The sequence below is a fragment of the Anastrepha obliqua genome, chromosome 4, assembly GCF_027943255.1.
Source record: "Anastrepha obliqua isolate idAnaObli1 chromosome 4, idAnaObli1_1.0, whole genome shotgun sequence".
Classification (NCBI taxonomy): Eukaryota; Metazoa; Arthropoda; class Insecta; order Diptera; family Tephritidae; genus Anastrepha; species Anastrepha obliqua.
Window position 1 is genome coordinate 55,381,309 of NC_072895.1, and position 21,469 is coordinate 55,402,777.

Consider the following 21,469-nt stretch of genomic DNA (forward strand, 5'->3'; position numbering starts at 1 on the left):
ATCATTTACATTTTACTAACACTTACGTAAACAAGTTTTAAATAAAATATATTCACGCTAAAATATAGTGCATAACAAAATTTTCAGGTTCCTAAATGAGGCTTCCGTATGCACTTACATACATAGGTATGGAAATAATAATGCATAAAAATGATTCCAAATAACATTAAAAACAAAAATTACTATATAACCAAAGCTCGGTTTGACATTTTACTGTTTTGCTAAATTTTGTTGGAATATGTAATTATTTCTCCTTATTGAGTCACTTTACCCAATTTAAATTAATTAACAGCTTTTTTGAAGTGTGGCGTGCTTCGCGGTTTTGCAATTAATTGACAATTTAAATAACTTGCAACAATAATTCATTGAAATAAGCGAATAAAAAATTCATTCACAAAGCAGAAAGGCTTAAATGTAGAAAAAGCGGTAAAGAAAAAAAAAAACATAATTATCCATATTATGTAGTGTGTTTGTGTGTATGAAATACAGCTGTGCTCATATTAATGGTGCCACACAACCAAAGTTCCTGAGTCTAAACAAAAAAAAAAGTGCAATAAAATGTGACGCAAAATAAATCGCCCTATCGGAAGATTTATAATTTTTGCAAAGGGCGTCGTACGTCAATCATATACCAGTTATATAGCAAAAAATGGTTACAAATTTAACCTTCAAAATAATAGCCATCGCTAGCGATACATTGGCCGATACATTGGCATACACAAAAAAATTGGCCGTCTTTGGCCGCAAACCAATCATCGAGCCATTTTTTTGCTTCTTCGTGAGAATTGAAGCGCTGCTCGGAAAGTGCGTGGCCCATCGATGCAAACAAATGATAATCGGAAGGCGCCAAGTCTGGTGAGTAAGCCACATGTACCAGCGGTTCCCAATCGTACGTCTCCACCAATTCCCGGGTCGCTTTTGTTCGATGTGGCGGTGCATTGTCACATTGTCAGTTCATGCGGCACCTTTAAAATCATGCCCATGTCTTTCAAACGTTTGGAAATGGTTTTTTGAGTCACTCCCAACTGCTCTGCCATCATTTCTTGCGTTTGACGATCATCTTCATCCAGCAATGCTTGCAATTCGGCGTCCTCAAATTTTTTCGTTAGCCGGCCATGGTCCTCGTTCTCCACGTTAAAATCACCACTTCGGAAGTTTTCAAACCACCTGAAGCACTGTGCTCTACTTAGAGTATGTCCACCATAAGCTTCTAAAGGGGTTTTCAATTGGCGCGGGTCGATTTTGGCGCCCTGTAGCAGCCATTTTGTTTTGGTGACATCTGTCAAATCTTTTGTTTATTATTCAGTTGTTTATGCCAAATCATCGTGGCAAGTTACACGATTGAACAGCACGTTCAAATGATAAAACTTTATTATCAAAATGAGTGTTCATTAACGCAAACGTTGCGGGCATTGCCCCCATTTTTCGGTAGACGTGGTGGCCCTTCCAATTTCTTATGGCCCATATTGAACCATATGGACCTAGACGACAGGACGGCGCTACGTGCCACACAGCAAACGCCATTTTATTCCATTTCAACATCTACCCGCCCTTATTGAAAAACCCTTTATAAGCATTTGATGAGCTTGAGAAGCGTTTTTCTTCAATTGATAACAGAAAATCAACGATGTCCGCAAATCGTAGTTTGAAGGCACGAAATTCGACATTTTTAAGAGCGACAAAAACGCATTGTTGTATGAAACGTAACAAACAATGAACTGAATATTGTTGACAGATGACAGACAAAAAAAAACAAGACATTTGAGAAGGTTTAAAAATACTCCCAGCGACAGCTATGCACTAATAGCTGAAATTCTCATTTCATAGGTATATACCTGGTATGACATTTCTGGCCTAGACGGCTGCATTATCTAAACAGAAAAACAATCCAGCGTAAAGGTCAAAATGAACAATTCCATAATTTAAAAGCATTTTTGGTTTTATTTAGTAAAGGAGTTATTCAAAAAGAAAAGTGTATGATTAACTTGGCGCCACCTTGTACATATAATAAAAATGGAAAAGTGAAGTTTGTAAACATGTACCGAAAATTACGAAGACGTTATTTCGGAAAAATATGTGCATAGGGCAAATTTACGGACACATTTTTGAGTTAATTGGAATTTCTATATCCGATTCTGTACCAAAAACATATTAGACAATTACGGTATACAAATTTTGAAAATTTTGTCATTTTGGAGTTCAATTTTATAAAATAATTTTTTCAATTAATTTTTTTCTGATGGTAATAATAACTTCGCAATCAATTAAAAGTTCGTTTTTTTTCGAAAGCTGCACGAGGAATACTATAGTTTTACTAAAAACTCGATTCGAGGCACCGAAGCGAATGTTAACAATCGAGTAAATTGTTAATGAATATAGAAATTCCTTATTATATTAATTGTCTAAACAATTTTTTTTTTTAAATGAAATGCAACAGAACAGGAGTCATGAAGTTTTGAAAATAAGGCTCTAAACCAAAAATCACTCAACAATTTTTCCATCTATTTTTCAAAAGCCTAACATACGTATCAGTCTGTTTTACATATAGAGCAGGTAAAAAATGGTCTGCTTAGTCCAAAAATATTATCTAAAGGGTAAAAAATATTTTTGAGCTAGTAAAAAAAACGCTTTCATTGACTTATTTTTTTGATGTCCATTATGCTTCATATCTTACAAATTTTCACCCATTATATTTCTGCGCCATTATTTAGGTTGTTTTGGCGTCATAATTCGTAATTTAACCTTTGCTTAAATATTGCTAGAAACCTCATCGTAATTCTGTGCAATACCAATAACTATGAACGATGTACAGAATGCGGAGGTGTGGCCAACATCAGACCGTTAACCGGCTCGCAGCGAATTTGAAGGAATCAGCTGATTGGCTGAAATAACCGTGGGCATGACTGAGATTGGGGCGGGGATATACGAAACAAATCAGCATAGTTTTCGCTCATGTCGCTTCGTTGCCTTCTGAACAACGACTGATTGGACGAGTGTGTGAATATTTGTGCAATGAGCGGGCAGAATTCGGTTGCCGAGTACCCGTTAACGTGGCAGCCGAAGTTACTCGCTCGTTTTCGTTTTTAACAATAGCTGAAGGCTAAACCTGGTAACCTATCATTCTTGGGCAGATGGCCACACCTTGTATTCTATCACCCTTGAAACAACTGAATAGTAGTTGCTCTACCCTTTTTTTCTAAGAAATACTCTAAGAAACCATTCAGTACTGTAAGGCCCTTCAACTACGGTTAGCCAAACTTAACTAATTTTGAGATGTAAGAATCAGCGAAGCGGAAGAACTTCCTTCAACTCCGGCATATTTGTGACTTTACCGTTCCAGTTCGGTTGGTCAGATATTTAATTCCATTGAATATTTCATAACCACTATTAATTCGGCTATTTTAGGCTTTTTCTTCCTGATAAAAAATTATTATACAAACATTTGACGGACTGTAAAACTGCGTGCCCAAAAATTATTTAAAAACTCGGATTAAAAAGTTCTAAGTTTTGCTGTAAATTGTTTGTATTTTGTAATATATATTAAATTTTTTACAAAGCTTAAGACTTGAAGTTATATAGCTTTTGTAGGAAAATTAACTTTATTTTGTACAAAAAAGGTACTATTATTTTGATCGCCACTGTAATTGTTGCTATTTATACGAACACGAACGAATGCGTAAAAAAATGAACTGGTTTATCATATTTTTTCTATTTTCTCTCTTTATTTTTCTCTATTTTGGTTTTTACGCTTAGTTCATTGAACTCAACCGCCGCCAAATACTAATAAAGTTGAGCGCTCGAGTAACAAGCGGTAATCAAATTCTTGTTGTTTTGTTTTTTTGTATTTTGTTTTATTCAACAGTCACATTGTTTTTATTAAGCTTGCTAATGTAGAGGTGCTTGAAGTTAAATGGGTACGTAATTATTTATTTATTACAATTATTTTGTTAAATTAATATTTCCTCCTAAATTGATCGCACTGAATTCGTTGAGCCCTTCGCTCTGTTCTCGGTAATATATTATATATACAGTGGCACAGTAAAGTCTACATACCCCATTGAAAAGCGAGGTTTGGACATTTCTGTGAACATTGTAGCATTAGAATATATTCCAAACAAATCCAATCTAACAACAAACAATAAATTTTAACAAAAAAATTTTAATCCAAAAATATTTATTAACAAAAACAAACAAAATTCATTTTCCAAACACAGAAAAGTCTGCATACTTTGTAAAAAGAATGTGTTTCACTTAAAAGGAAATAAAAAGACAACAGAATTAATACTTGGTGGGTCCGCCACGACTTTCTAGAACAACATTTAATCTATTTTGCATGGAATTTACCAATACTTTTGTGTAATTATTCAAAATTAAATTCCACTCTTCAAGTAAAGCATTTTTTGTCCTTTTCCTAATGCGACGATCCAATTCATCCCATAAATTCTCTATGGGGTTCAAATCCGGTGACTGGGGTGGGGAATGAAGTTGATGGGGCACATTATATAGTAGCCATTCTTTGACAACACCAGCGGTATGTTTTGGGTCGTTATCTTGCTGAAAGTACCAACCCGCCGTAAGACCCAGTTTACTCGCGGACTGCTTCAAATTATCTTTGAATAAATGTTAAATTACCCACACCAGCCGCTGACATGCAGCTCCGAACCATTATGGAGCCACCACCGTGCTGTTATTCTTGGATTTTCTTGCACGTCTAACAATATTTTTCGCTTAGCACGAGGAGTCAGTTTAGGTGGGCGACCACTTCTTGGTTTGTTTTCTACACTATTAGTGTGATTATATTTCCGAATAATTGTTTGAGTGCTTGATTTTGGATGTCCGACCAGTTCTCCAATCTCTCTTAAAGATATTTTTCCTTATAATATTTCACAATTAGCTCACGTACTTTAACACAGATTTCTTTACCCATTTTGGTTAAATTAACACAGCTACAATATAAATATCGAAGAACTAAACTTCTTTCTAACTAACGGTATCTAGTAAAGGCGCCTGAAGTGATTGGTAGCACTGTTTGAGTACAGAACTGCATTTTGTGTACTCCACTACAAAGCCGTATGCAGACTTTTCTGTGTTTGGAAAATTAATTTTGTTTGTTTTTGTTAATAAATATTTTTGGATTAAAATTTTTTTGTTAAAATTTATTGTTTGTTGTTAGATTGGATTTGTTTGGAATATATTCTAATGCTACAATGTTCACAGAAATCTCCAAACCTCGCTTTTCAATGGGGTATGTAGACTTTACTGTGCCACTGTATATACATATGTTTGTACGTGTCAAAGTTATTGATTATGCACTAGTACAATTCCGTACACAAATAATCGCATTCGCACAAAGCAATTTGCCTCTTTCTTTTCATGTAAATATATGTTTCTAATTAATGAGTTTGGAGGATGGTTCCATGTGTAGAAGTCCACGCAAGTGGGGAAAGTTACTGATCGCCATTCACTTGGGAATGGCCAGGACGATTCTTCTGCATATGGTTCAAGCAGCTCACAACGGCCGGGATTAGCCCACGTATCCTCTGGGTAGCTTCCGAACATCCGTTCGGGAGTGAGCTAACGTGAGAAGGCGAAACATTCCAGCATAGCTGGTTGTGCGTTGGGTTTGGGACCCGCCACTTAAAAATCGCCCCCAATGAAAAGTGTAAAAAAGCCTCGGATGAGACCTCCATATACTGATGACGACCCCTGCAAACGAACTAAGGATTATGATTTGAGGGCATGCACCTGGAATGTCCGATCCCTTAATGGGGAAGGTGCCTCTGCCCGGCTGGTTGATGTCCTCGTGAGAGTAAAGGCTGACATCACTGCCATCCAAGAGATGCGATGGACGGGGCAAGGTAAGAAAACCATAGGACCTTGCGACGTCTACTACAGCTGCCATGTAAAGGAGCGCAAATTCGGTGTCGGATTTGTTGTGGGAGAGAGACTTCGTCGCCAAGTACTGTCGTTCACTCCGGTGGACGAGCGTCTCGCAACAATCCGCATCAAAGCCCGTTTTTTCAACATATCGCTAATTTGCGCCCACGCCCCGACGGAAGAGAAGGACGATGCGACCAAAGATTCCTTCTATGAGCGCCTGGAACGTTCCTATGAGCGCTGCCCCCGCCACGACATAAAAGTCGTGCTTGGCGACTTCAACGCCAGGGTGGGCAAGGAGGGAATTTTTGGTCCCACAGTCGGAAAATTCAGCCTGCACAACGAAACATCCGGTAACGGACAGAGGCTGATCGACTTCGCCGGGGCCCGAAACATGGTAGTCTGCAGCACCAGATTCCAGCATAAAAAGATACACCAAGCTACCTGGCTGTCTCCTGATCGAAAAACGCGAAACCAGATCGATCATGTTGTGATAGATGGAAGACACGCTTCTAGTGTATTAGATGTACGCACGATCCGAGGACCCAACATCGACTCGGATCATTACCTTGTTGCAGCCAAGCTGCGCACACGCCTCTGTGCAGCAAAAAACGTACATCTACCTACGCAAAGAATGTTCGACATCGAAAAGCTGCAATCACAACAGACAGCCAGAAGATTCGCCACTCGACTCTCACTCCTGCTCTCCGAAAGCACTGCCCAACAAATCGGCATGCGCGAGCAATGGAGCAACATTTCTCGTTCCCTACGTACCGCCGCCGAAGAAGAAATCGGATTCCGGCGAGCCCGAAAAAACAATTGGTACGACGAGGAATGTCATGCTGCCGCCGAAAGAAAAGATGCCGCTTATAGAGCCACGCTGCGATCGGGCGCAACGCGAGCCATGTGGGATCGCTACAGAGAGCTGAAAAAGGAAGAGAGACGTATTATCCGAAAGAAGAAACGAGAGGCCGAAATACGTGAGTGCGAAGAGCTTGAGATGCTGGCCAACAGGAACAACGCCCGAAAATTCTACCAGAAAGTTCGGCGGCTTACAGAAGGTTTCAAGACCGGGGCGTTTTCCTGTAAGAACAAAGACGGCGAACTGGTGACTGACGTACAGAGCAATCTTAGATTATGGAGGGAACACTTCTCGAACCTATTAAACAGTGACAACTGCGCATGTCACCGAGAAAGTGAAGATCCCGATACCCCAATCGTTGACGACGGAATTGTCGTTCCGTTACCCGACCATGACGAGGTGAGAATAGCAATATCACGGCTAAAGAACAACAAAGCCGCGGGCGCCGACGGACTGCCGGCTGAGCTATTCAAACATGGCGGCGAGGAGCTGGTAAGGTGCATGCATCAGCTCCTATGCATAATATGGTCGGATGAAAGCATGCCTGCCGATTGGAATTTAAGTGTGCTCTGCCCAATCCATAAGAAGGGTGATCCTGCAATTTGTGCCAATTACCGCGGGATTAGTCTTCTAAATATCGCCTATAAGGTTCTAGCGAGCGTATTGTGTGAAAGGCTGAAGCCCACCGTCAACCAACTGATTGGACCTTATCAGTGTGGCTTCAGACCTGGAAAGTCTACCATCGACCAAATATTCTCAATACGCCAAATCTTGGAAAAGACCCATGAAAGGAGAATCGACACACACCACCTTTTCGTCGACTTCAAAGCTGCATTCGACAGTACGGAAAGGAGTTACCTGTATGCCGCGATGTCTGAATTTGGTATCCCCGCAAAACTAATACGGCTATGTAAGATGACGTTGCTCAACACCAGCAGCGCCGTCAGAATTGGGAAGGACCTCTCCGAGCCGTTTGATACCAAACGAGGTTTCAGACAGGGTGACTCGCTGTCGTGTGACTTCTTTAACCTGATGTTGGAGAGCATCGTACGAGCCGCAGAACTTAATCGCTCAGGCACAATTTTTTATAAGAGCGTACAATTGTTGGCGTATGCCGATGATATTGACATCATTGGCCTTAACAACCGCGCTGTTAGTTCTGCCTTCTCCAAACTGGATAAAGAGGCAAAGCGAATGGGTCTGGTGGTGAACGAGGACAAAACGAAGTACCTCCTGTCTTCAAACAAACAGTCGGCGCACTCGCGTATCGGCACCCACGTCACTGTTGACAGTTATAATTTTGAGGTTGTAAAGGACTTCGTCTATTTAGGAACCAGCATTAACACCGATAACAATGTCAGCCTTGAAATCCAACGTAGAATCTCTCTTGCCAACAAGTGCTACTTCGGACTAAGTAGGCAACTGAGCAGTAAAGTCCTCTCTCGACGAACAAAACTAACACTCTACAAGACTCTCATCATGCCCGTCCTGACGTATGGCGCAGAAGCTTGGACGATGACAACATCCGATGAAGCGACACTTGGAGTGTTCGAGAGAAAGATTCTGCGTAAGATTTTTGGACCTTTGCACGTTGGCAACGGCGAATATCGCAGACGATGGAACGATGAGCTGTATGAGCTTTACGACGACATAGACATAGCGCAGCGAATAAAGATCCAGCGGCTACGTTGGCTGGGTCATGTCGTCCGAATGGATACAAACGCTCCGGCTTTGAAAGTATTCGATGCGGTACCAGCTGGTGGTAGTAGAGGAAGAGGAAGGCCTCCTCTGCGTTGGAAAGATCAGGTGGAGAAGGACTTGGCTTCACTTGGTGTGTCCAATTGGCGCCGGTTAGCACGAGAAAGAAACGACTGGCGCGCTTTGTTAAACTCGGCCAAAATCGCGTAAGCGGTTATCGCGCCAATTAAGAAGAAGAAGAATTAATGAGTTTTCAAGCTAAAGTATATATATCTGTAATAATTCAAATGTCAAAAATATTTGTGGTAATAGGTCACTGGCTTAGATTTCGTATGTGAGTTGTCTGAAGCACAAAATCAAAAGAATCGTGTCCACGTGCTAATATTTTCATATTCCATAGGAATACAGCTTCGCTCTTCCTTCTTTTATGTTTTTCACTTACACCCTTTATGATTTACAAAATTTTGGTGCGGTTCACTAGCCCGCAGTGAAATGCTTAAACTGCTTTAACCTCCACCTCCACCTTATTCTCAAGATTTAATCCTTTGTAACTTTTCTGTTTCCCAACATGGAAAAATAGTTCGATAGTTTGAGATTTGCATTGCAGATGAAGCAAACCTCTATTTAGAGAATCTCGCTAAATGTTATTATTTGAAAGGCATACAAAATGGAGAACATTTTAATTATGTATCGAGCTAAAACGGGACTGCATACATATGTATTTTGAAAACAAACGTTTTTTTTTTATAAATAAATAGAATATTCCTTATTTTATTATTATAAATTATTCCTTGTATTTCCTTATTTTGTCTGTGTTAGTATCTCAGTTTTAAAGTAACCCCAATAGCGCATATTTAGTGGATATAGTTTCCTTAGAGTACTTACAAAAATACAAAAATTTTAATTCATTATAGTTACTTATTTATGTATGAAAAGTCTGGCTCAATAACACTTTTTGCACGATGCTTAATCTAACGCTTCGTGTCGACTTTGACAGCTGAACAATATCCGTGATGTGTCGGCAAATTTATAGTGGCATATTTACAAATGCGCCGCTTTTCGCTTGATAATTTGGAAATATTAGCTGTGGCCAATTTAAAAAGTTAGCCATCACCAGCCATCAATCCAAATCAAGAGCGAAGGCGAACATTCTCTCTCAAAGAGAAGAAAAAGCAAAAAAATTAACGAATCGGCATCACCTGCAAAAACCGTTAGAAGAAGACATATCAGCTGAGTTTGTTTATTTTTGTGGTGTAGATATAGAAAATTCGAATAATGAGCCGAAATAGTGATATCAATTGCCTTTTGAACTCATTAGACTTTATTTTGTAAGGCGCCGAAGAGCGCACATACATTTTATGCCAACTATCTAGAGAGTGTCCAAGGGTTGGAACAAGAAATCCACGTTGCTATGGATTTGATAAAAATCCCTATCGTTTGGATTTTCGACTACCCATAACTCGCACATTAAACATAGAATCCATAGAACTCATGGGCAGGTTGAGCTGGTAGTTACTATCATTGGTTCTCCCAAACCAATGTAGCAGTTTATGTTATAAAATCATGACACAAAAATGATCGAATTTTTCATTGAAAAGAATTAGGTCGGAAGAATTGAAGTTTCATACTTTAACATATGAAAATTAGGAAGCCAAATTGGTTATCAGAACAGGTAGAAGATATCAAATTGGTTGAGAATATCCCCAAAATACGTGAAGAAATTCGATTAGAAGGAAAAGCACGGAGAAAACAAAGTTAGCGCTGTTTTACTCCAAATTGTACTTCGAGTTACTAAAAATTTGTGTAAACTACAAAATAAAATATTTATATTAAAGATGTGTGAGTGAGTTATTGTTAGTTTTCTGGCTGATCTTCAGTGAGTGCAATGGAATAAGTGCTCACATGCCCGTCCGACTCTACGATTTTCATAATTTCATGGACGTTTTGATGATAGGCCTACTCGAGTCTCATTTTCGATGCCTATGTTACCTTTGCTATTGCATTCGATACTCTCTTAGGTCGCTAAGTATTAAAATAAAGACAGCGGAAAACGATGTGAAATTTTCACTTGACCCAAAATGTATAATACATATGTATGTATGTATGGAATTATGTGATTAAGAGAAAGATCAAGCTCACGCACGTTCACGGATGTAACGTAATTTTCTCCTAAAACTGTTCATGTTCACGCTTGAAAAACCGTGTCATGTCAAAATTCAGGTAATTTCATGTATGTACAATACATAAATCCATACATATTTTTTTCAGTTTAATCAAATATCTTCCGTTTCTAATTTTATTTATTTTGCTTCCAATATTCGAACTATGGAATTTGGGAAAATCGTGAACGAAGTTGCCACACTGGTTGATTTTGAATTTAAAATATGATTATGAGTTTCCATAACACTATGTGCAAAGGTTTTGATAGTTGGTCTTACCTAATTCCGACCATCTAATTCCAATAACATCTCTCGTTTAGCCAGATTGGCTCCGGTTTTCGAGAGAAGGGCACTTGAAAATTTGTTTAAATTGGAGTGGATGAGTATGAAATTTAAGTTGTCCGTTGCTGAACTTTGTTTTACTTATCTAAAAAAATTAAAAAATATAAAAAAAAAGTTTTCGTTTTATGCCGGTCATAAAAAATATTATCACATGCCAACTTCATATCTGAACAACCTGTTGTATGAAAGTACATAATGCAGTGAACCGATTTCGATTATTATCGCAAATAGTCCAGGTAGTATTAGAAAACCGTCATGTACAAACTTTTAGAAAAATACTCTTAAAAATGAGATACTTGCTTACAAAAAAGGTAAAATTATTAATAAAGGTAAGCAAATTTTGAATTATCGTTATCTCGAAAACTAGAGCTTAGAAAGCCCACATAAAGTGAGATCAGCTATCAAAACCTTTGCCCAAACAGAGAGTTCAAAACACAAGCACCATCTAATTTGATATTAAAAGAGGCGCTGAGCTATAGACGTCCAGTTACGATAGATAGAAGAAAATGATCTATCTGTCCACGAGTCATTTTGCGTGGGAATGTTTCGAAATGTGGTTAAAAGTGACATAATTAATACTCGTATCTATACATATGCTACACAGCAGATGAGAAATTTTGCAAATTCAGGTGAAAATTCGCGTTGCTTTATGTGAAACCATAGCTAATCTTTGCGTGTGATCCCCAGCGAAGAAGAAGGACAATATGGCTCCTCTGACAATTTAATAAAATTAAAAAAAAGAAATAAAATAATAATAAAAAAATATAACACTACTCCACCAGCATAAAATGTTAAAAATAAACAAATTATATGACAAAAGTCATCTGTTAACCCTCTAACGCACAAGTATGACTGAGGGGCATTTATTTTTAAAGCCAATTATTGTCACTGTACTAAGTTGTTTATACCTGAAGTATGTTTTATCAACAAAACGAAACTGATTTGAATCAAATACGATGAAAAATTGTAAAATTATTGACAGTTGAGTGTCAGAAGTAATCGAATACATAAAATGATTTGTTTCTTTTTTTGTTGCGGTAGTCAATAAACACATTTCTAAATGTGCAAATTTTATCCATCAAATACATATTAAGCATTAATAAAACGCAATCAAATTGCCTTAAATTTTATGACATTTCAAAATAACTTCACTTTTGTGCCAGTGTGTGAAAAAGCAGAATTGAGGTGCGAGTGACTCAATTTCAAAAAAACGATAACAGAGTAAAACTTTAGCACTTTTTGACAAAACGAACATACTTTCTTGGAGTCGATTTATACATCTTTCTTGGTGAAAAGTAATTTTTCCGCTTTCCAACTGTTTTCTATACTTAGCAACTAGTTTTTATAGACCATATGGTTCCGTAAAAATAAAAAAAACCAAAATATAACGATTTTTCATTACTTTTCTTTTACTATGTCTTATTGATAATTAAATAAAGCTATTTCCACCGTATAACATATTTTGTCAACGCTTTATTAATACATTTTGTACCCATCTATGTTTAGATTATCTCACGTGGCGCTTTAGATATAAGAGATATCGTAAACCCTACATAAAACGTGTGTTCTTCGTACCATACTCAAAAAAAAAAATATATATAGAATTTCAATTCACAGTGGTTTAAGTTTTTGAGTTAACGCCATGCAACACGGTGAGAATTTGTACTCATATTTGTACCCATCATAGGTGAGATTTGTAAAAGTCATAAAAAACATATAAAATCACAAATATTTGAAATAAAAAAATGTAAAAATATAAATGTAAAAAAAAAAATACTACTGTATGTATATATATATATATACTACTAGCTTTAACCCCCAGCCCCGCTCGCGTAGGAGAAGTTTTGAGGGATTGAGGATATGTATATAAAAGAAGTGGGAAGGGAGTTCCATCATAAAAACATGCCTATAACCTTCATTGGGTGAAAATATGAATGTATATATAAAAATTTTTACGTCATTTGGTGTTGTCGTTTCGTAGTGATGCGCGGACAACGTACAGACATTCACCTTTATAGTATAGATTGGCTACTAAAATTTGTTGACAGTAAAATGATTTTCGAAAAGCACACAAAGATATGACAACCTGCGTCTAATGAATTGGTAGTTGAAAATTTGAAAATTGTCACTATACCTCCCTTAGCCGCTGCGTGTGCGGTATATTGCATCATTCGACGCTTATCGCTTATTCGTTTACATTATAATCTACATATTTTCAAACAGCTGCCTACTTTCGCTCACCACACTCACATATGATAATTATTTATTAATTTGCTCGATATACATTGTGCATATTTGTGCATAGCTTTCGTTTGAAATTTTTCCTCTCAATATCTTTTTTACTTTTCAATCGCAGGTTTAATAATACGTTTTTTCTCTATTCAGCTATTTTTAAATTGCACAAGTTGTTGCCCTGACATACAATGTCTGCAGGTACATAAGTAGATATACATATATGTACTTGTATGCGTGTATGGATGTATGTATTATATATATGTGTGTTGAGCTTGTAGATTGCAACGAAGCAGCATTTAAGCCTACTTATGAGTGTTAGCTAAGCAATGCTAGACACCCAAGTACACATAATACACAATTTCTTACATGCATACGAGTGCATACAAAAGTTGTAAGAATATGCACTATATTTATGTAAATGTGTGTCAGAGCATACCGGCAGCCCTACGTTTGGAGATTTGTTGGCGCTAAAAACAGCTGTCGCCGGTGTGACCATCACTAATATGCGTTCATGTATGTGAGTATTTACCGCTCAACTTATTCGAGAGTATGTGCGAATGGGGGATTCGCCGGGGCCGTTGACTATCGTTGAGACCAAGCGGCTGCTGCAATGGCGACTGCGTCAGCTGTGTCCATTCACTTTGCACAACTGAGGTGTTGTTACTAAAGGGTGATTTTTTAGCTATTATCTTTTTAAACAGTTGGTTTAACATCTTCAGCTTGATCTATAATTTAACCAATAGTCTTACAAACGAACAACGCTTGCAAATCATTGAATTTTATTATACAGGGTGGGCCATGTAAAATTTGCTTTTTGAATCGGCTATACAAAAAAAATATATCAATATTTTTTCAAACTTTCTTTTTTATTTTGAAGATTGAACATTGTCATTTATGAATGAAAAATAATATCGTTGAAATGACTGCCACGACTGGCTTTACAGTAGGCCATTCGATCAACCCAATTTTTAAGCACATTTTCGATTGTTTGGGCTCCAATTTCATGAACGGCAACTTCGATTTCGTCTTTTGAAGCATCAATCGTCTCTGGATGGTTCGCATAGCATTTGTCCTTATCGGCTCCCCACAAAAAATAGTCCAACGGGCTTAAATCACAGCTCCGAGGCGGCCAATTGATATCGGAATTTCGGCTGATTATTCGGTTTTCAAAAACGGTAGCCAAAAGTTCGAGTGTAACTTTGGCAGTGTGACAAGTTACACCGTCGTGTTGAAACCAAATGTCGTCCATGTCATCCTCTTCAATTTTTGGAAACAACTCGTTGAGCATGTCACGGTAACGCTCGCCATTTACTGTAACCGCGGCTCCTCGCTCATTATCAAAAAAAAAATGGCCCGATGATGCCGCCAGACAAAAAACCGCACCAAACAGTGACTCGTTGTGGATGCATTTGCTTCTCTACAGTAACGTGTGGATTTTCTGAGCCCAAAATCCGACAATTTTGCTTATTGACGTAGCCACCGATGTGAAAATCAGAAAAGAAGAAGAGGACTCACCACTTTGGAAATAGGTTTTCAATATTTCCCAATTTTGTTCAAGCATATAGCGTCCCATTTCGTAAATGTCAAACCTTTAAGTAAATTATGAACACATTTGACATGTCATTTGTGTTACCATTCTCAAAAAAATAAGTGGTTCAAAAAGCAAACGCTATATGGCCCACCCTGTAAAAATGCGTGTTCTGTTAAGAAAGTTTAAGATCCACTTTTGTATCGAAAAATTGTGTTTAGCGACGAAGATCATTTTTGGATCAATGGGTACGTAAATAAGCAGAATTGTCGATTTTGGAGTGAAGATCATCCAGAAGAATTGCAAGAGCTACCAATGTGTCCAGAAAAGGTCCCAGTTTGGTGCGTTCGGAACCTATCAATTGGCCACCCAGATATAACGCCTTTAGATTATGTTTTGTGGGGCTATGTTAAAGCTCATGTCTAATCAGACAAACCTGCTTCAATTAACGCATTGGAAGACAACATTAAAGCATTTATATGTGAGATACCGGCCGAAACATTGGAAAGAGTTTGCCAAAATTGGACTAAGCGGATGGACCATTTAAAACGCAGTCACGGTTAACATTTGCATGAAATAATCTAAATATATGGACTGTACTATCAATTAAAATAAAAATCTAATGCATTTTTCTGAATTTTACGTGTGTTTTTTTGAAAAACTTTCCTATAGCTCTTAAAAAATCACCCTTTGTATTGGCGGCTGCCTTTCGTGGCAAAAATATTGTCTGTTGTTTTAGTGCCGTATCCGTTTGCCATTGTTTCAGTTGTAATTAACGTGCGAATCCAATTGGTAGTGGTTGTCGTAGTGACTATTTCCCAACAATGCCAGTTGTCGGTAGATGCGCCACTGTGCGGGTATTGGCAATCAACTATTGAGCGACCACATACGAGTATATTGGCGTTTTGTTGTTTATTGTTGTGTTGCTCTATGACGTCGCTAAATTTTTGCTAACTCGTTTTATATTATTTTGTATGTGTATGTGTGTTTTTCGGCAATTTAAAATTTTTTGCTGCAAGCGTAAACGCGAGAAAAATGCTATTATCGCGCAGGTAGGAGAAAAAAATGCTGAAAGCAATTATCATACAATGCAATGTTAATATATGTAATACTAAATAATTATATAGAAAATAATTGGGAAACATTTAATTTTGTGTCTATGTCATGAGATCAGAAAAATGCTGGTCAATCTAATAACATTTGCTGGTAATGCATGCAAAAAAAAAATGTGTGTTCCATTTGGCAATAAATATTAACCATAGAATAATATATGACTGCAAACTACTATTTTGTACTCACTGCAAATACAGGGTGGCGCAAGAACAAGTTTCGCTATAAAAATAGACTAAAATAAAGTGGAATAAAACAAAATTAAGTTATTTTAAATAAAATCCAAAAAGAATAAAAAATAAAAAATATGTACAAAATGAAATGAAAAAAATAAAATGAAATCAAATCAAATTATAAAATAAAGTATGTGTGTAAAATAAAATAAATTAAATATAATAATTACAATAAATATCGTCCCTCGGCAGTTGCCAATGCCGAGTGTTTTTCTGCCATGGAAAGGCTCCTTATACAAAAAAAAAAACAACTTTCTTCCGTTCGAAGTCGGATTAAAACTTCAGGTCACTCTATTTGTGGAACAACATGAAGACGCACAGCACAAATGGGAGGAGGACCTCAACCAAACACTCAATAAAGGGTGTAAGAGTTAATTATATATATTTATTTATATATAAAATAAAGTATGTGTGTAAAATAAAATAAATTAAATATAATACAATAAATATCGTCCCTCAGCAGTTGCCAATGCCGAGTGTTTTTCTGCCATGGAAAGGCTCCTTATACAAAAAAAAAACAACCTTCTTCCGTTCGAAGTCGGATTAAAACTTCAGGTCACTCTATTTGTGGAACAACATCAAGACGCACAGCACAAATGGGAGGAGGACCTCAACCAAACACTCAATAAAGGGTGTAAGAGTTAATTATATATATTTATTTATACATAAAGGGTGGTTAAGTTTCAAGGGCCGGTGTTAATTTTGAATAAAATACAATTTTTTTAGGAAATTATTGTCATTTCTCTTTATTATGATAATATTGGTATGGCTCAATTACGTATGGAACAAAATATCGCTGAGGCATAATTGAGGTTCTATGGCGTTAATGTGCCGAATTATCTCATCCTTTAGCTCTTGAATTGTTGCTGGCTTATCGACGTATACCTTTTCTTTCAAATAACCCCGAAGAAAGAAGTCCAACGGTGTCGTTGACGTTTAGGTGTGGTTCACATTTAACATAGGCCCTTGAAATTTAACCACCCTTTATATGTAGTAAAATAAACTTAAATGAAATTAAATGAAACAAAATGAAATGAAATTGAAAAATAAATCAATATAAAAGTAAACTAAATCAAAACGAAATAAATGAAATAAATAAAATAAAATAAGTAAAATAAAAAAAAAATAGATTTCAAGTAAATTAAATATAATGAAATTAAATAATATAGAAAATAAAAATTTGGGTAATATGAAATAAATTACAAAAAAAAAGTAATAATATAAAATTAGAAAAAAGCGAAACTAAATAAAATAAAATCTAAAACTAAATCGAAAAAATAAATTTCTTCGGTCTATTTTTTAGCCTTATTGGAAAGAATGAATATTCCCAAAAGTTAAATGTGTCAGGTTTTTTTTTTATTTTTTACTGCGACTGTATAACATACTAACTTTCCGAAGCTTTATTAACTGTTAATGCCTATTACATAAAAGTTAGGTTAGGTTGAAATGGCGCGCGAGCTATTATCTTCCTTCCTGTACTATGCAGCACTGTTCCTTTAAGAGGCTCACTCAAGATCAAATGTCAATATCTTATTATAATTCCTCATCACTTCTCATCATCCTAATTTCCTCATCACATAAATGCCCCCAAAAGGTTTCTTAAGAACGGTTTGCCAAGCGTGCGCACTTTTCTTTTGCTAAGTGCCAGATAGTGATAAATATTAATAAAATGCTGGAAAGTTATTCCCGACAAGTATAAGGAATACCGTTTCTGAAATGTGTGCATGCATAATTGATTTAAGGCTGCTTACTAAAAAGTTCAACAGAGTTAAATCGGAGACCCCGAGTAGTTTGTTAACATAGTTTTTGAATGGAAATATGCTTCATCAGAAAAGATGTTTACTCATTTAATTTCCGGGAATTCGTCAATAAAACACAGGCAAATTAACATCAAAAGTTGTTAACAGAAAATGGTATTTTCGATCTTCGCCATAATCTCCCTCTTAACTCTATACAATGATTGTTGTTCCTTGGCAATCCTCTGATGCTAAACCATTCAGTGCCGCGGTTTCAGATTCATTGACCTCATCTACGCGCCCACGATGAGTAATCTTTAGGTGCGACATCGTCTCGGGTAATATAAAAAAGTCGCAGAATACTATTTTTCTGCCAAAAAGCTCTTACACCTTACACAGTGAATGAGTTAACGCGTTTTTGTGGTGAAAAATCGAGCACGAAAAATGTACACCGACAACCGCTTCATTACACAAACAAAGAATATAACACAGTAACAGTTTTACGACGATTAATGCGGGGGATATCGAAAGATGTCATCAGCTTGTATTCTGCTCATCCTGTATTTAGCTGGTTTTAAATACGCTACCCCCAATATTCTTCATTCGCAATATCCTTTCGCATGCTCTCACAACAATGTGGTGTCGACCACGTTATCGGAACGGTCTGGACTTAAAAGCAGCCAATAACTGTCAGTGCAGTGCAAGCATTGATTGTTCAATATGTATTAAATTATTCATACGTATTGCTTTTTTTCTTTTAAATTCTCTGTTTGCTTTTTTCCTTGCCATACTAACGTAATGCATCTGTCTCTATGTATGTATGGATGCACATACATAGATTATGTTAGTCAAATGACCCATTATGCATATTTCATTAAGCCGCATTATGCAGACTGCAGCAAAATACTGTATGCACGGCGTCTACCGCAACACAATACTCCATTGTTTTTCCCCCTGTTCAGCGGGGCGTACGCGTTGCCTGAGTAATTGGCAGTGTCGTTGTACCGAAATAGTGCGCACAAGTGAAATTCAGGTTATGTATACGCCAGCGTGAGCACAGCCGGTCGGCATTGTGCTGAGTAGACAGTAGACTGGGTTGAAAAAAAAGTTACAAATATTCATCCGAGAATTTATATTCGAGACAAATTTGGCACTATAAAGAGGCTGTTTGGATTTTTTTGTTTTGTTTCTATCACAAATAAATATATCTAAGCTAAAAATGTATTTGCTTAGAATGTAATGAGCTGTAAATCGGTATTTTTATCGAAAATTGTAATATAATATATAATAGTATTTTTTAGCATAAAAAATGTTTTCATTTACGAACTTTGTTTGTTCAGTTTTAAGGGAGTTGAAAAATTCATCTCGCCAAAAGATGGAATTAACTGGTGAAAATTTTCGTGCGATGATTCAATACGATTTTCAACGTGAATTTTTTAAGTAATAGTGCACTGATAAACTTACTTCGACTTTTGGCGTTGTAACTGCATACTTTGCCATTGTGATACGCTGGTACGATGTGTTCCAACGTGGTCGTCGATCCTCGCTAGATGAATTTCGTGAAGCTCTGTCAAAAATTGTCGTTGTGCCAGAAACATTCCCCAGATATGGGCATTAGTGTGACTAGTATACATTCAATATTGCCTGAACATTTGGTCGTCAAGAAGATTTGTTTTTGCTGGATGCAGCATAATTTGACAGTTCTCAAAAAAAACTCTTGTCGTGTAATAGGTGACGAATCTTAGATCGATGTATAAGAGCCGGAAGCAAAACAACAATCGACTGTATGGGTATTCCAAGAAAAGCTTAATCCGGCAAAAGTTGTTTGCGAAAGAAGCACCTCAATGCTAATGGCCAACTGTTCTGTCGGAAAATCTGGTCATGTCACAACTGTACCACTAGAAAAACTTAAAACATTAAATTTTGAGTGGTCTATTGATTCGGCGCCTAACTTGTTCCCGAACATCAAAAATTAAATTCGAGGTCAACGTTTTTCAACGCCTGAAAAGGCTGTTGAAGCCTTTACAGAACTCGTTTTGGAGGTATCCACTTCTGAGTGGCATACGTGCTTTGGGCATTAGTTTAAGCGAATGCAGATATGTATTGTCTTCCAAGGAGAATATTTTGAAAAAACTATAAAAATATAAACAAACCTGTAGATCATTTGTTATAAGAAAAAATGTGCAGCTAGGGAAAACATCAAAAATCAATAAGAATTTTTAGTCAATTCAAGCATGCACTCACATTTTTTTTTGTAAAAATTATTAATCTCTCAAAAACTTTGAATCATTGATTTATGTGGTATTTGTTGGGTTAAAAATATATATTTTGTAAAAAATTTATGAAAACAAAGACAAGAAAATAAAAATAGTCAAAAATCGCGGTTCTAATTAGGTGTACATAACTGTATGTGAAAACGGCTTCGGAGCTCAAAACAAAATTAGCATGAACTGTAGAACTACTCAAGACTGAAATAATGCCAGTTTGCTTTTTAAAATCGGATGTCAAAAAACTAAGTTACAAGAAAAAAATATATTTCGGCGGTTTTCAGAAGGAACAAAAACACATTTTTTATGGTGCTGAAACCCTCTACGTAACATAAGGTTTAAACACATGGGTGTACTTTTGCAATTATTTCTTCTTCACGTGGCGACGGACCCAGTCTAATAGACGGTATACTCTGTTCACTCTACCTTTTTATGTCTCTTCTACCTCAAAAAAAAAAAAAAAATCAAATCGGTGTCTGCTCGCTCGCATGCTGCATATATTTAATATTATAATGCCACTATGTGGCAGTATTGTATTCCACATTTGGCACACTACCTTATTATCCTTGAAAGGATAACTAAAACTGCTTGTATGCATGTTATACGCTTAACTGCAGTTGCACCTTCTCATCGCCATGAGCTCCCACACACACGCACACAGATGCCGTTGCATGCAGTCATGCGCAAACGGCCTACATTTCAAGGTTAAAATACCTGTGCCAACGTCGCTGCAACGTCGATTTAATTGTCTGTATTCAACACCTCCCGCTGAGCCGACTGTGAGTTTTTTTAGTTCCTTACACTGCACTTGGCACACTTGCTCGTATTTTTCTATTTACATATTTTCTTTGAAAATCATATAGAAGATTCATTAGGCACTGGCCAACCCTCATTTGACCCTTATAAGCTTGCTTAACTATGTGAATGTGTGGATGTGTTGAATTGTATGCATATTTGCATAATATTTATTCATATTTTTCTGATTTTCTAGCATTATTCCCTGTACAGTGCCAACGTCTCGCTGAAATAAACAAATGCATTTGTACGTACATATGTATGTGTATGTGCGCATGCAAATGAAGCGAATTAGATTTGTGGTCGCCCCGTCATTCATAATGCACAGCCACGCATACATACCCGTTTGTGCTGGACTATTACTGAGGCACGCAATGACCTGCTTCACACGCCTTGGCCAACTTTCCAGGCTACATACATATATATCCACACATATACACATATGGGGTTACAGTCTGCGGCACCTGCTGTGCCGTCAAGTGTGCCGGTGCTGCCACGCAAGTCCACAAACAACCAACACGTGCCATATTTTCCCCCTACGTATGTATGTATGTATATGTATTCCCATTTCTTTACTCGATATCGTTAGCTGACAGTTGTTGTTCAGCGACGATAATCCTCAACACG

The 21,469-nt window shown here is 37.0% G+C and overlaps 1 protein-coding gene across 3 annotated transcripts in view; it reads left to right on the top strand.

Moving 5' to 3' along the window:
* LOC129243625 (probable beta-hexosaminidase fdl) overlaps positions 1-21,469 on the top strand; it is a 74,586-nt gene that overhangs the window by 8,859 nt on the left and 44,258 nt on the right. The window contains exon 1 of one of the 3 annotated variants that reach the window (XM_054880782.1): positions 15,519-15,753. The exons of the other annotated variants lie outside the window; for them this stretch is intronic. Within the exon in view, the coding sequence (XP_054736757.1) occupies positions 15,737-15,753 (17 nt within the window). The 5' untranslated portion in view covers positions 15,519-15,736. Of the gene's footprint in view, positions 1-15,518; positions 15,754-21,469 lie in introns of those variants that run through there. 3 annotated transcript variants of the gene reach the window in all.